Raw genomic sequence first — 17,122 nt, 5'->3', positions numbered from 1 at the left:
TCTTCTCAAGCAAGCAGGAGTTACTGTACACTGTAGTGCCAGTGTGGAAATCCTAGCACCAGTGATGCTGTCAGTCCATGCACAGACAATAAAGGTAGTCTGATAGTCTTCTTATTCTGCAGATGCTGAGTCAATGAAACAGTTGAAGGAACTAAGGAGTCCTAGGATCTCAAAATTCATGAAATGCATTTTGTGTTTCTACCACATACCAAGAATCACAAAGATCATATTAATGTGGTTTTATTGCAGACATAAAGACAGCAACATTTAGCATTTAAATTGTGTTTCATGACAGCAGAAATGGAAATACCACAAATGCAAAAACACCTGTTCACAGTTTATTAAGGGTTATGGTTTGTCCTGGGAATGTTACAATGAGATCCTCGTGACTTGTTCCAGGGGATTGGTGTTATTGCTGGTTACAGTGTAAGTGGTTGGTTTCATTTTGGGGCTAAACTATTAATTAAAAAAAAGTTATATGATGTGTGATATTAGAGGGAATGATGTTTTGAGACACAATTCCCTTTTAACAGGGATTTTAAAATTGCTTTATACCATGTTGCGATTTCGATAAAGTTTAGGTTAATTGTGAGTGTTGTACATTCTGAATGAAGAAATCAGTGTTTCAGATTCCTTGTTATTTCAATGATCCCTATGTGATTCTTGACATTCAGAGAGTGACATTGGTATTAGCGCTGTTACTCAGTAAACATGTTTACACTAAATGTTATTTGCATTAGGTGTTTACTTGTTGTAAATGGTTCAGTTAGAGCTGCATAATCAGTGTTCACACATTCACATTTTTCCCCACAGTAGTAGTTATAGTTTTACTGGCCCCTTGTATGTTTTCACAGCTATTATAATACATACAGCGGTCAAGTGTCCTTTTAGATCTGATTGTTTTCCTTCAGTTATGGATGCAAAATATGAACTTAGGCACATACTGAATCACTAAATGAATGGTATGTAAATGTTGGTTTCTCCATATTTTGAATAAACCCAGAAAATGTGGAGTACAACAGAATTTATTGTCATAACATTTCAGTGACTATGGCTAACCATGACAATATACTGACAATAACGATGCTGAGAGATCTGCAGAAATGTTCTCGTTAAGATACAAGACAGAACAGAAAGAACATAATGGCGTTTGTTGGTTTGTGTGTCTTCACTCTGAGATCCTTCAGCCTGGTCCTGTGAGCCTCCTCACCACTACACACACATGGAGTTGAACTCCTTCACTGTAGCAGTGACTGGATGATGACCTTTCCACTGGGCTGCTCTGTGTGCTGTGCTTTCTCCGAGTCATGACTTGTGCTTATTTTTTTTAAATATGCATAATGATGAAGCTGGATATTGATGCAGGTCTTTTATTATTATTGCTCAACTGTTTTTCACATATACATACACACACCTACAAAAACTAGATGTGTCATGTTTTTAATCTTTTTGCATTTGCTCAAGAAACAAAAGTCCTTGGTCCATAGTTTTATTACCAGGAAATGTGTTCACAAGTCTGCCTGTAAAAACAGTGTTGCTCACTTGTTGAATGTATAAGTAATTTAATTTTCCAGGATACATTGATAAATGCTTTGTGAAATATTAGTATTTATCTGATGTGACAAAATCAGCAATTGCATTGAATTGAAATTCTGGACTTTGTGAATCTAAGTTGAATCGAGATCAGTGGTGATATCTACTTGGTGTTTGGTTTCATGCTGGACTTGAAGTAAACTTTGCCTGAACCCAACTGGGACGATTTAAAAAAAAAAAAAAAAAAAAAAAAAAAAAAAAAATTTGGTGGCGAAAAGTTGCTTTAAGGAAACTGAATTGGCATTTGTCATTATGAGACATCTAAATGTCTCACACAGAGGATCTGACAGTGACCAGGTTGGCTGTTGCAGGCCACTCAACTGGACAACCTGGAGCAGCTAGGCTGGCACTGACTAAAGGCACAGACCTCACCGATAATCCAGATAAACCCGGCTGTCTGAGAACAACTTGCATTTGAAAATAACCTGCAGATACAAAGGTCCATAACAGGTCATTTTACCAGCTTGTGTTGTGGCTAGTTAGCATGGCTAGCATAGCATAGCCGAGCCGTGCGTCATGCTGTTTCCGTCTTCTAAACCAGCAAATGAAGAAAGTTAAGTTAAATGGTTGTTGTGAGAAACATAAACACGATGTGTCATTCAGTGGTCCACTAACATTAAATTCTCTTTCATGGGCTCACATGTGACGACTAGTGGTAAAATTTGGTATTACCAGTCTGGTCCAGTATTTGGCTTCATATAAAACCAGTTTGAAAATAATTACATAGGCCCAACCCTAGTGTTTGCAGTATAATGTTAACATTTCCTGGCGCTAATCTCAATGAATGTTGTAATCAAATTGTAGTGGTTGCAAAACGTGTTAGTCCAGTCAGCGATGCTCAGTACGCCCGACTTAAATCCAATAATTGCTGAACCAACAGTACTGCGAAGGGAGCAGGGAGCGTTTGGGATAAAGAAACTATGACTCAGGAGCTAAACTCAGAACCAGACACCTCCAAAACACAGGTCAAGTTCCTAAAAATGGCCGTGGATGGCCCTAGACACTCATTCAGTTCCTGTACAGTCAAACAAGTCTTCAGCAAGTCTTTTCCAACACTGAGCTGAAGTGGACACAGCTTCCTGTTTGATGTGCTTGGGGAAGTTTTTAAGGAATCATTTACTCAGAGTGCCTTTCTCCCCCACTCTGTCACACTTTGCACCTCCTTCCTTTCCCTCCTGTCTCCTTTTTACTCTCTTTAGTACTTTAAATGTGGATGCCAAACTCTGCTTCAAGTTATTACTCTTCATGTAAACCACAGCTGAAATGTCTGTCGTGGCCTCCAACCGGCCCGACCCAGTGAAATGGATCGGTTTCAACTATTCTTCGCTGTTCGTTGTGAGTTAATGGTTATTTAGCAAAATGACTAATACCCCGGTCAGTGCAGGATGTCGGGCAGAGTGACACGGTTCTGCCTCGGTTAACGGTCACGGCTGTGTGATTATCGGGCTTCTCCTCATCCTGCCCCCTCCGGCTTTGCTGTGTTGGGGATTTCAAAAAGCACAAAGCTTCTAGTTCATCAGCTTTGTATATGAACTCATGGATTCTGTGTTGCATAGCCTTTGGCCACTTTTCATATAGTTTGTATGGAAACTACAAAGCAATTATTGTGATAATTTAATGAGAGATGGTCATGAAGAGAGCATCTATTTTTTTCTTGCTTTCGAGGAAAAGCAGAAATGGGAAAAAAGCACATTTAATTTCGACATTACAATGATGATGTTCAGTGTTGACGTATTTCAAAATTGCTCTATAAACATTTTTAGTTGTGAGAAATTCAGGTTTCTGAAACTGTGCATATTAAAAGTTTTTTTTCATTTTTGTTTTATTAGAAAACTGCAGATTTTACATCACAACATCAGATCTCATATCAGGTTTCAGACTGCAGATACATAACTGATCATATCCATCAGAAACTAGGGGGCATAGAGTTTGAAAAACATAGGAATTCAACAGACTGGGACGTTCTAATGAAAATGTGATGAGTTGCATTATGGGAAATGTATGATCCAGTGTTTTGGGCCTAAAAATTTCAGGATATCATGGCCTCGCTCTTTCTTGTGAGTTCCTCCACCTTTTTGGAAACACAATACCTCTTTAAAATGTTGTAATCTGGTTAAGCTGTGGTTAAGCTTTGTGTAGTGATAATTGTTAAACATGTCTACATACATGCCTCATACAAAACATTCATGGGGTTAAACACAACACTAGTGTAGTGATATAAAGAGTCTTGTCATGTTTGACAAACTACACATTACACAACCACTGGTACGACGTTTGAGATTGTCAGCTTTCTTTGCTCAAACACTTCTTAAACATGTTGGTTAAAAGTACTTGATAGTAATTCCCATGCCCTGAGTGGAGAGTACTGGCCAAGGACGTTGTGGGATTTCAGAAATGCACGCTAAAGTTGCGTGTTTGACTCAGCTCTGTGGAGACATGCTGAAGCCGATCCCTGCCATGTATTTATGAGTCCAGTGCAGGAGTTGCCATGGGAACTAGCATTACCCCTTAGGAGTAGCTCCGGCGAATGTACAGTAGCTTGTCCGTGAGAAATGCTTCTGCTGGGTTTTCCAGTTAGGCTGGAGAACAATGGGATCTGTTGAATTAAGCTGATCATGCCTGCAAGACATGCCCCTTTCATTTTGGTTGTGTGTGTTTGGAAAATTCAAATACACATGATTACTCATTTGCCAACAAAGCTGATGTATCTATCTCATGTCCTTTTCCTTCAATCTCCTTCTTCCTTCTCCCCTTGTCAGTTTGAAACTAGATCAAGTTTTTCTTTTTCTTTCCTACTCTGACCCTCACATCCCACTAACACCCCTCCTTTCGGTTCAGGTTTTTAGTCAATGAGAAAGTGAACTCTGCAGTGCTGCGTCTTGATAATTGCTATTTATGTCCCTCTCTCAAAGACACACTCTGTCTGAAGGGGAAACTCCAATGTTGCCTGACCTGCTTTCCACAGTGAAAGATCCTGTCTGGTTAGAGGGCAAGCAGCGCTCGGGGCACTCCTTCACTGTACACTCAACTGTGCTCTTCACTCAGCAAGAGTCAAACTTAACTCTCGTCATCCTTGGGAGACATTTCAGCTTCTTAGTTTGCCTTGGGAATACCAGCTGTACTTTATAACACGAAGCACATTCCATTATCTAACCATCCACTACAGCTCTGCTTAGACAACGTGGCTGTAAACATCATCAATGTCACTAGTGTTTTGTTGGTTTTTTTTTTTTTTTTCTGTGCACATTTCATATTTTTCCCATTTGGAATGACTAACTTCTCATGTGCAGATATATTTTCACTGCCATCTTCCTGTGTTGGCCGGAGACTGCCATGTTTCCCGTCTGATACACATGTGCTACTTCTTTTCATCTGTAAGCAACGAGCCACAGTTCTGAAATGGACATCTGCAAACACAGGCCGATTAGTTAACATATTTGTTTTTGCATACAGTCCAACTGTGTAGTTTTTTTTGGAGGGGTGGGGCTGATGGACAGTCCACAGGAGAATATCCTCCATATAACTTTTAAAATGTTCACCATATTGAAAACTAGAAATATATTGGCTTAAAGGATATGTTTAAAATGTTTCTAGTCTGTCCATAAACAGTCACGTGAACATGACACGTTTTTCTTGCTGTAATCATCCCTCCTGTTTATACTGGCCATTTAGAGATTCCTTCATAATGCACTGTATATTAAAAGTTAATAATAATGTGATGCTTCAGTCATTCAAATTAGTAAAATTGAGACAATATCTTTCAATTTTAAAGTTGTTTTTTTAATACCAGATTCCCTCTTTTTGTTACAATCCTTCCACTACAGCTGAACAGGAAAACTTTTTTTTCTAGTCGACTAGTCATTGAACGTTAATGATATTAATTTAATTATTCTTGGGGGGCATCAGGAAATAGTTTGATATCCAGGGCTGAGAAGAAATGTTATAAGGCTATGTAAAGGCTCGTTATTACTGTTATAACGGTAATAACTGGTAATAACGAGCCTTTAAATATGAGTTTTCCAAGCACGCACATGAAGCGAGCTGTCTGTTAACGTCATCAAATGTGTCATAACAACCAGCAAAGAGACGGAGTTATCCTTTTGAGTCACATGCGTCAGCTAGTTCCGCTAAATCCTCCTATCTCTCAGTTTCCTGGTAGGAAATTGCTGAAGCAGACAGATATTTCCAGAGGAATCGGTGCTTTTGTTATCGCAGCGGACCGGGTCACTGACTGAGTGATAAAGTTATGCCATAGGTGGGGTTAAGGTTAGGCTGAAGGCCAACGAACAGCGTAACTTCATTGGTCGCGTCATGCTGGGTGTTGCCACTTCCTGTATCCGTCGTTTCGAATTAAATGCCCTTTTAGTATTTCGTGGTTCAGCCATATTAGGTTGTCACCTAATTTTGGATGCAGCTCCGTAATGGAGTTTAGGGGTTAGGGTTAACTGTTGGAGGAGGGTTAACCTTATGAAAACATCCAAGATTTTTCTCATTGACTATTAGGGGGCAGTGCTAAAATTTGACTAAAAAGACTGCAGCTGTCCACTTTATCTGACTAAATTGCTTTTGGAAGGATCTTCTGATGAACAGTATGAACAAAAGGAATGATTTTGAATGATTGTGAACCTATCCTTTAATTAAGACATTGTTTTTATTGCATTTACAGTGTAAGGTGCAACTTTAAAAAGTACCTTTTAAAAATATGTTAGTACTGTTAACCTGTGACAGTTAGTTATTTTTTCAATAGAAGAAAAATGACAGTGAAAGCAGAAACCATACAGTGAATGTGTTAGAGCTCAAACTGCAGTGAGTCAGACTCAAATGTTGGGAGAAAGTGAGATGGAGAGATGAGTGGTGGAGAGCTCGAGCAGCGTTGTAGAGGAAAAAAGGTGATAGAGTGGGGGTGGAACTTGAAGAGAGGATTGCACTGGAGAGAACGCTAGAAAGAGACACATACATGGTGATACTAGAGGTTGACTTTAGGTTAGACCCCTACCTGCCTGCCTTGTCTTTTGAATGTTCCTCTTTGCTTGATGACCAGAGTATAGAAAAACTGAGATGCTTTCATCCTGACTCTGGCGTCTCCTAAGCCTGGTGTGGTAATTTGCTCACAGAATATGTCCATATAAAGATACAGACCCTTCTGTGGGAGCTCTCGTGGAGAACAGCGTGTGCGAGAGGGGGACCTGTGGGGTTCTGTGAGTTTCTGCCAGCCTCTCTGTCTCCCTCTCTCTCTCTCTTTCGCTTTCCCTCCCTCCACGACTTAGTCTTTCTGTGTGTTTGTGCACATTTGCATATGCATGGACTCTGTGATACTAAATTGGAGGAGTGAACTCAGCTTACACAGCTCTTCGTTGAGCTGAGGTGAACCGTGCAGCCCTCATGTGGTAACTCTGGGCTGCTACCACTCTGGTAACTACGGCCAAAACAGTGATTACATTTCAGACCACTGGACCCAAGATGACTTTTTTTAAAGTTTTGACTTGCAGGGCAATGGCTGGACCACAATTGTATTTTAGGCTTGTTGAAATTTGTATGTAGAGTTGCAGAATTCCCACAACTTACTTGGTTGTAATTCTGGTGATCACGTAATGTGAATGTAAAAAAAAAAAGAAAGAAAAGAAAACCTTAGAGGCTTTGCTCTCAGTGTTTCAATATGCATGTTTCATTGTAAAATAGAAGATGGGAAGATATGGCTATGCTTTTAATGGACTGAAAAGGTCATTTAACAATAAGCAAACAATGAGCTGACACCAGGTGGAGGCAGGAGCGGCTCGGCTAAGCAGCCTGTACCGGTAAAAACACAGACGAGGTTGGCATTGTGGTCTGGACAATTGCCTAGGGGCATGATGGTGCAGATTCCTGCACAGCCTTGTGTATCAACACCAGGGTGTAGGTGGACACACAAGGTCGGCCTGTTGCAAAGATAGGCCAGTTTATTACCCCAGAAATAAGAGTTATGTAAAAAGGCAACATTTGAACAAATGAGAGACGCGCGCTATTGACTCTCTGGATGTCTGAGCAGCTCAGAGCTCACAGGGGCTATTTTATTTTACTGCTCGGTAAGCTTTTAGAGCAGCACAAGTAGAGCAAATGCAGAATAGTTGGAGGAGTGCATAATACTGTCAATTATATTTTTAATTGATTTAGACAAGGCTGAGGATTATAGCTTGTTTGGATATTATGGTATTAACACATTTTTGAACATCATACTTTTACTACTTTTCATTTTTAGCATTGTTTTACTTGTTTAGCAGTTTCCACATGAAGCCCTTTACAATGTTTATCTGCACACACCATCTGCACCATTTTCCCCCCATGTAGGTTAACACTGTAGGCTGCTATAACCTTCTGTTATGTTCCTGGATCATGGCAAGAGTGGGAAGCAGCCTGCCGTACTTTTTTCACACCATCAGCAATTTCACGTGTCCATTTATGACTGTTTTACTATCGTCTGCTAACCTCCAGTATCTTTTTGCCCTCCTCACAGGTACCGGAGAGAGTGGCAAGAGCACTTTCATCAAGCAGATGAGAATAATCCATGGGTCAGGCTACACAGATGAGGACAAGAAGGGCTTCACCAAACTGGTCTACCAGAACATCTTCACCTCCATGCAGGCCATGATCCGGGCAACTGAGACCCTCAAGATCCCGTTCAAGTATGAGCAGAACAAGGTGCGTACTGTCAAGTGTTGGAGTGAAAACATTGTCCTGTGATGTGTTATACTGAGATGGATACTTTCATCCAAATACATACATACCTTGTTCAGCAGCTGCTGAGACAATGAAATGAAGTTAGTAATGGTTAAGATGAAAGCATGTTTTACTGAAGTACCTGCAGCAGTTAAACTTTTGTTTACTCAAGATTAAATATCACCTTACAGTGTTTCCCTAGAATTTTTTTCAGGCCTGGTGGTATGCACCGAAAAAACCCTAAAGGGACGAGGTGCACAGGATGGCATTGCATTTTGGAGAAAAATATGATATATGTAATTAAATGTGTCCACCACGTTATAGCTTTCCCAGGCAACGACACAGAGGTTGACTCATGTTTCAGAACAGTGCCGCACAGACGCAAACAGAAATTATTATTGATTTCTGCATGAATGTATAATTGGCATTATTTTTGGCTTTAAAACATTTTTTTTTTGGCCTGTACAATCATAGAGGAACAAAGGTCCTCAGACTAATTTAAGAACAATTGTGGTATGATATATGGTAATAGTTCAACTATGTTTCATGTTAGGTAAAGTACTTGTCCCCATGCTTGTTTCATTTTGACTTGACAGTAACAGTTAGCTGACAGTAATCTGTGTGCTTCATTGCTCAGTCCATTTAATCTCATGCAAACCACATTTAAATAGATCATAAATCTGGCAGTAAAATAAGATGTAAAGTAAATCAAACTGGTCTCCTCCAGTGTGCTGTGGCCTCTGTTGGCTTATCACTATAAATACACGTTGGCCACACAGAGCCATAAAAGGACAGTTTATAAGAGGGAATATACAGTATACATAGTATTTATACTTGACTTAAATATGGCACTTCAAATGTAGTGAATGTGGCCGTGATATAAATGCATAATTAAAGTGTGTAATCACATGTAGTGTGATTACACACTTTAAGAGAAATAATTTCTTGTATAAAGTTACTGAATTTAGATGCCATTGTTAAAGTCAGCTTTGTTTGTTTGGTTGCTTTTCTCTCAGAATAACGCCCAGGTGGTGCGCGAGGTTGACGTGGAGAAGGTGTCGTCATTCGATCATCCCTACATTGGTGCGATAAAGATGCTGTGGGCTGACCCTGGCATCCAGGAGGCCTACGATCGCAGGAGAGAGTACCAGCTCTCCGACTCAACCAAATAGTACGTCTGTGATCTACTAGAATTTATTACTTCATGTATAGAGGTGTTGCAGCTGCCTCAAACCCTTTTCTCTGCCTGCGCAAACTTACAGTCACACAGAGGAAGGGAAGAGGTTTGAGGCAGATGGAGAGAGCAAGGAAAAGGAAGAAAAGTTAGCATGTTCATAAATGAATGCTAATAATATCAAGGCTAATTCCAACCTCCATTAATCCATTTCAGACTAATATGACTCCTTTTTAAAAAGTTGATCTTTGTAAAAAGACCAAAACTTGGGCATAGATATATTTGTTATTTATTAATTTATTTTTATGAACTACTGGTTGCCACGTGTATATTTTTTGAATGTTGTTCTGTAATTGTTAGTGTTTTTTGACAGAATGCAATTGTATGTCTGTTCTTAATATATACGGTACATGTGCATGTGGTCTCATACTCCAGAGACTGTTGGTTTGCCTACATGTCCCTCTCTGTTATATGTTCCCTCCCCTCCTACAGTTACCTTAACGATTTAGAGCGAATAGCAACATCGGGGTACGTGCCCACTCAGCAGGACGTGCTGCGGGTTCGAGTGCCCACCACCGGCATCATTGAGTACCCATTTGACCTGGAGAATATTATCTTCAGGTACTGGTGTCAAGTGCTGCCAATGATGTCACTGGCTGACTAACTGTGCGACAGTTGGTCAGCCAGTTGGAAGCCGTCGATGCCGCTGTCTCCATCTACCCTGTGCTGCACAGCAGGGCTCAGCACTTTGAACACATCCCTGATGGTACACTCTCAAAAGACTGGAGAACAAACCCAAACCCTCCTGTCAAGACTAGCTCAGAAGGCACTCATTTTCATTTTCACCCAGGCAGTCAAAGCTGGCCTCTTGAGTGCTAAATACCTTTTTATTTTGTTGGAGTCAAGTTAAAAGTTCTTGCTTCCTCCCTTAAATGCACAAACCTTCACAGTGAACACTTTGAGTAGAACGGAGGATAAAATGAGGATTGTTCTGTCTTTGGGAGCTGCCATCAAGGAAAATTTGGGGTTAGTGGTACAAACTGTCACCTAATCCCCTCATAACTCTTGGGAATGTTTTTTTCTTTGGTTGCGTCTGGACTGATCCACTTGCTTTTGGAAGGGTTTATGCTGTATCTGCTGTTTTGCTTCACTTTCTCTTTCCTCTCTCTGTCTGTCTCTCTCTCTCTCTCCCTCTCTCCCTTTCTCCCTCTCTCCCTCTCTCTCTCTCCCTCTCTCTCTCTCTCTGTGGTTTGTTGTCCTTCCTGTCTCTAGCTATCTAAGTGATCTGGATCGTATTGCTGAACCGTCCTATCTACCAACCCAACAGGATGTGCTTAGGGTTCGAATCCCAACCACTGGGATCATAGAATACCCTTTCGACTTGCAAAGCATCATTTTCAGGTAGAAGAAGAACTACACTACTTTGACTAACTCTAGTTTTTTACCCACTACTAGTGTTCTGTGTTCATTTTACAATACAAAATGCCCTCAGAAGACTGAGTCAGCATGTTAATATGTCACCTACAACATGTTTTATGTCTCCATTTGTGCGCCACCCCAATGCTTGTATTCATTTTGTTATTTAGTTCAATGTTGCAGTGTTAGAATCGAAAGAGCTGCTGTTTGTTGATAAATCAAGAAGTCAGTTATTTTTTACCTAGTTGAAGGGTTTCCTATTTGATTTGTTGTTGTTTTTTTTATATTATGTCTTCAAAAACTGACTTCTTTTGGTTTTAGACAAGGTCTGCAACTAATAATTATGTGGATTATTGATAAATGTGTTGATTATTTTCTCAATTTGGATTAGTTTGTTGGCCCACAAAACCTGAGAAAATGGTGAAGGATGTTCATCACTGTGTTCTAAAGCCCAACACGACATGTTAAATGTCTTGTTTTGTCAACAATCCAAAGAGTTTACTGCCAGAGAAGACTGAAGAATCCATAAAATATTCAGATTTGAGAAGCTGGAATCAAAGAAAAAATAAAGGAAAGCAAAATAGAAAAAGACTCAAAATGATTAAGCGATTATCAAAATAGCTAGCGATTAATTTACTGGCAACTAATCGATTAAGTAAGTAATCGTTACAGCTCTATTTTGGACTGTTGGTCAGATCAAACATGCAACTTGATGACATTGGCTGGGTCTTATGGAAGTTGTGATGGACATTTTTCAATATTTTCAAATAATCGATTGGTCAATAATGAAAATGAATTGCTGTCCTGAATTTTACATGCACCTACCATATTATCACTCAACTACAATCCTTAATTATACATAAAAATATTGATATAAATAATAGATTAATAATAGTAAACGTTGTGCAAAACAGTAGAATATGGATACTATGGATACGGGATACTACTATGGATACTAGGTTTCCAAGCTGCGCTCTTAAGACATTCACATGTTCAGAAACTGAAATGCTCATAAAAGGCCGTATTATTACATGAGAGCTCTTCCTGGTTTCTCAGTGTAGCCCAAAGACTCTGCCTTTCAGGACTTGGCTCAGCGACAGTCTTAGGACCAGCTACCAATACAGCTTCCCTTCTTCCTTCCTTCTCCTCTCGCAAAAAAAGAGAGAGAGAGAGAAGATGAGGAGATAGAGATAGACCCAGGGAACAAGAGCGATTACAGTAGAGTGCAAATCGATAGGAAGCCATCATGTCAGCCCCCTCCTACGCTTGGCAAGGCTAGAAATAACTCTTGCTTGCAATGCGGTTGTGCTGAAGAGGTTCCCAGCAGCTCTGCTGCAGCTAGCTGATAGGCTTCGCTCTGCCGATGGTGAATCACTACATGCTCTCAATGACATCAATTTTGTGTTAAAACACCAAAAATACAAATATGAAATGGGGATGAGTGTGAGCTGGAGAAGAGCATGGTTATTTAGTTTTTCCTAATTGAGAAAGAGAATGTGTTGTAATATTCCTGTAATTAAAAACAGAGCACACTTGCAGGATAAGAAGCTTCCAGCTCAGTGTGTGGATAGTAACAAGCACATGTGAGACTGTACTGCTTGTGCTTGCAGTCATTGGGGCCGTGGCTGCAACAAGGAAGCCTTTCATAGACAAACATCTCCATTAGGCTTGCTTCCTTCTCTTTTAATTGGCTTTTGAAGTCACAGAAAATGTCATTTCACTTGGCTTATCCAGCATAGGAGAGCTTATCATACAAAGTAGGTCACTCATCCTTTGCTAGAGGAAAGAAAGGAGGTCGTCTGATGTGAAGGAGTTTTATTTTAGGCCGGCTCTTCTGGAGGACTCTATTTATCAATGCCCTCACTCCTTCTGGCAGACTACCTGAATGAGTTCACCTCTGTGAAGTGTGATCAAAGTTTAACTGTGTGGCTGCAGAGTGATATTGGGTGTATAAATTAGGTGAAGTTTATAGGGAGTGATTCAGATTCATCAGGTTTCCGTCACAGTTTAGTTGCCTGATCTTTGAAGAGTAACAGCAGGAAAAATGTGCAGATCCAAAAATCTGACTTGCTGTTTCTGCCCCTCTTCCATTTTTTTTATCCAGCAGCATTAGTAGTTCAATTTATTTAATTCCCGTTTTGTTGGTTTTAGTCATTTAAGGAGAAGACTCATCGAAACGTTAGAACAAAGTTAGAAGCAGATCCAAGTCTCCTACCTCCGAATCAAAACCCACATATCACGCCTTACAAGTGCTTATTCCGATTTTCCTACACTCTTCAGTATTTACCAATTCTACTATATTCAATTTTTTCTTCATCTTGTTTCTCATATCCCTTCCATTTAGAGGCTCATTGGCTCTTCTAAACAGGAAAATATTTCATAGATTTTTTTTCCTATTTCCTGCATGAGCTCCCTGCATCTACTTTGCCAAATAAGTACGGCATTGTTTGACATGTGACTTTCTCGCAGTTATTTCAGTTCACCTTAAGGAAAGTTTGCTCTGTCCTCTCTGCAATTCACGCTGCAGATTCTCGGTTCACATCTCTCCTGCTTATATTCTCGGTGCAAAAGGGGTGTTTGGCTTGAACTACACTATACTCATGACATGCTGAAGTGGTCTTCGGTAGTAATTGTCACGCCACACTGGCTTTAAAATATATTGATTGGCCACCACTGGATGCAAAGCTTAGTGTATCTGAAAATGGAGGGAAAAAAATCTTGCAAGATGAATGCCTCTTTGCACTGATAAATCTTCTCCTTTCCAATCTTACATCTGTCCTGAAGTGACCCAGATTCTTGGCTGGTGCCTTAGCAGTCACTTCAGGGTTTCCTCTGTGGAGCCTCTATTACATTTTTAAATAAATTAAATGTCATACATGTAATTAAATTAACTTGCTTGATTTGGGACATGTGTATCCTGATTTTCTGTGTCAAGTTCGATTTGTTTGACACCCATAGTTACAAAGATTGAACAAAAGTTCAATCTTTGGGATAATGGTAATGATAAATGTTAAATATGTAAAGAATGAACATCAATAGACTCTGAGTGATAGATTTAGAGCTAATTTTAATTTCTTCTCTTTTTTTGGGGGGATTCTCTCTGCCCTGTTTGGCCTCTTATTTTTTCCCCCATCATGCATATCCACTCAGGATGGTGGACGTGGGGGGTCAGAGGTCAGAGAGGAGGAAGTGGATCCACTGCTTTGAGAACGTCACCTCGATCATGTTTCTGGTGGCGCTCAGCGAGTACGACCAAGTCCTGGTGGAGTCGGACAACGAGGTGAGACACAGACAAATGTGTGATAACTTGTTTGAATGTTATTTATTCATACTAGGCTTCAACTCATAATTGAACCACCATAATAAGATAAAACATGCTGCTTTCCACTGTATCAAGCTTGGTTTGGTAGGAAATAATCTTAAGATTTTAAATGAACCTTCATAAACATCCTGCTGACGTCATTTGCAAACATTCACATCAGCAGGACAATGAAATGTAGTTTACACATTCACAATCAAAGCTGCACTTATCAATATTTTTATATTGACAATGGATCAAATAATGACATGTCATGTGAAAGGCGACAGACACACAGAGCATTATCACCTGACGCTACCGTTCCCCCTCAGCTCTTTGAGCCTTTCACAACTCCAAATAAATGCTAATGTTGCTCTGCGGCTGCTGGATGATTAAATAAACAACTGTTGGCTAACATGCTCACCATATCAACGTCATAAGGTGATAATATGTTGCTGTTGCCCGTGGGTGGTCAAAAAAACATTTTAAAAGTATTAAATATGTCACATTCATATAGCAAAAAAACACATCAGAGGGGATGTGTCATTTGAGGCTAACCCCAGCACAGTGTGATTATTGATAAGGCTCTCTTGAATAGAGGTCTTCTTTCTGTTTACTCCACAGATAAGTTGTTTGTCCTTGTCGTCGGCTGTCTCCTCCGACTGTTCAGATAGAATTATCGCTAATAAAGCTAATGTGATCAGCCCCTGCATGCCCTCTGCTACTCTCTGACAACAAACCCTTTCTCTGACCTGGTCATATGACAACTGGCTTTCATAAACCAGACTCAGCTGCCAGCTTGACTCACTATATCTGCTGTACATCAGTGCAGCTTCATGGTACACAGTGCACCAGGGACAGTGTTTATCTACTCCAGCATACTGGACTTTATTTGCACTCAGGTGCGCTGCCTTTTTGAACACACAAGGATATGATTTCTTTTTTGCAGGTTACTGCTTATTTGCTTTTCCTCCTTGTAATGTGTTCACAGTCACAGGTGTTAGGCCGCACGGGACAATGTGTCGTTACTAAACTCTGTTTCTGAGACGGGGCTGGGCAGCGTTTAGTTATCACAGTTCAGCAGCAGAGATTATCCTGTACCCTTGACAGGCTCAAAACAGAGACTCTGACCCTTCAGACCAGTCAGAGCCTGACGAGAGTTTTCAAATGTCTTTGATTTCATCGGGTCAAGTCTGGCCAGGATCATATTATGACTCGCCAAGATTAAACTGTGGGAGTGATGCTGGCAGGGACTCGAGATCAGAAAGAGGAATCACATTCAACAGCAGCTCTCAGCTCCTCCACTTCTCATGTTTGGACAAACAAATTGTATAATGTGGGAGCACGCCTCTCTCAATTCACTGAACAAGAATATAGGAAGGCAAGGATATCTATTCTGTGTAGCACCTTTCAACAACAAGCTTATTTGAATTTTAAAAAGCATACAGGGAATTAAGATGTAAAAGAAATACAAGACAAAAAGAGGCATTTAAATAGGGTTTAAAAATAGTAAAATAGAGGATAACATGAGCTAGAACAGATAAAATGAGAGAATAAAAAATGCTGTGCAGTGCGAGACATGAATGAATAATCCAAAATTGGATTTATTTAAAAAAGGCAGTGGCAACAGAAAGTAACATATACACATAATCCAGTAAGTGCTCTTTTGTTTCTGCTGGCATGTTGAGTTTAAGAAAAACTGAATGTTTGTTTCGTTTAGCTGCATTTTTATTGACCCTGGCATGGCGGTATTTTTACTGGCGACTGGGTCGTTTCTATTTTTCAAACAAGTCCTCGTTAAATCTGACCCTCCATCCAAATAAAAAGCAACAAAAACAACAGAAACACAGTCCAAAGTGAACTTGTTGGTTATCAGATCACATATATTTGTCATATTCACTCTATTCTGCTAAGTCTGTAAAGGTTCTTCAGATACAGTTTTAGGTTAATGGTAAACAAAGATCAAGTCATGAACCTCAGAGGGTGGCAGCTATGAAACCAGGAAGTCAGGACTGTACTGTACTACTCACTTTCACAGACTCACCACCAGTTATTTACGTGGCAGACAAACATAAGACACAGATTCACATAAGATGCCTCAAAGCAGCTAATCAAAATTATTTAAAAAAAATAAATAAATAAAGTAAGACCTTGTAATAACATCTGTAATGTAAATATTAAGTGTAACATCTGTACACAAGGCCAGGAATTCTAAAATCTTAATTTGTTAATCATGTTTACAGTAAATAATGTATAATAAAATGTTGTATTCTGATATTACTCTAACGTTGTATTTCTGCTATCCTTTATGCTTCCTCCCTAACTATCTCCTCCCTTCCCGATGCTCAGAATCGTATGGAGGAGAGCAAAGCTTTGTTCAGGACCATCATCACATATCCCTGGTTTCAAAACTCCTCTGTCATCCTCTTCCTCAACAAGAAGGACCTGCTGGAGGAGAAGATCATGTACTCTCACCTGGTTGACTACTTCCCAGAGTTTGACGGTACTTTGGTTTTTCCTTTTCTTTCAACATCTTCACATAGTTATAAATGTAACAGTCTGCCTGTCCCTGAAAGGCTTTTGCAGTGAAGGAAAGGGCAGCCATTGTTTTCTTTTATCCATTATGAAAATCCAGTTAGGCGGCTATTGTGGTAACTATGAAAGTGGCTGTATCCTTATACCATCAGTATCATCATGTTGTTTGTTTCCCTTTTAGTTTTATAAGTTCTTGCTCTTAGTCAAATTTTGATTGTAGAGTGACACCCTGTGGCCACAGTACTGAACTACAATGTGAGGTGGTTCAACTAGCAGTTTTCAAACCTTTGTAGTTCCTGACCGTGTAAAATGAAGAGATGTCCACTCACCCTTTTAGACATTATGTGCTTTAACCCACACAGTGAAACAATGATAAAATTAATTAAAAAGAACAGAAACTAAAATGTAATGCT

The 17,122-nt window shown here is 39.8% G+C and overlaps 1 protein-coding gene across 2 annotated transcripts in view; it reads left to right on the top strand.

The window, feature by feature from the left end:
• The window catches only part of LOC128361278 (guanine nucleotide-binding protein G(q) subunit alpha-like), a 33,066-nt gene that overhangs the window by 10,963 nt on the left and 4,981 nt on the right, over nt 1-17,122 (top strand). The window contains exons 2-7 of one of the 2 annotated variants that reach the window (XM_053321669.1): nt 8,084-8,268; nt 9,303-9,457; nt 9,953-10,081; nt 10,733-10,861; nt 14,027-14,156; nt 16,524-16,677. In XM_053321669.1, coding sequence (XP_053177644.1) covers nt 8,084-8,268; nt 9,303-9,457; nt 9,953-10,081; nt 10,733-10,861; nt 14,027-14,156; nt 16,524-16,677 — 882 coding nt within the window. The remainder of the gene's footprint in view (nt 1-8,083; nt 8,269-9,302; nt 9,458-9,952; nt 10,082-10,732; nt 10,862-14,026; nt 14,157-16,523; nt 16,678-17,122) is intronic. The other variant, XM_053321667.1, reaches the window with a different exon arrangement.

The sequence above is a fragment of the Scomber japonicus genome, chromosome 7, assembly GCF_027409825.1.
Source record: "Scomber japonicus isolate fScoJap1 chromosome 7, fScoJap1.pri, whole genome shotgun sequence".
Lineage (NCBI taxonomy): Eukaryota > Metazoa > Chordata > Actinopteri > Scombriformes > Scombridae > Scomber > Scomber japonicus.
Note: the sequence above shows the minus strand (reverse complement) of the source record. Positions and strands in the feature narration are given on the sequence as shown.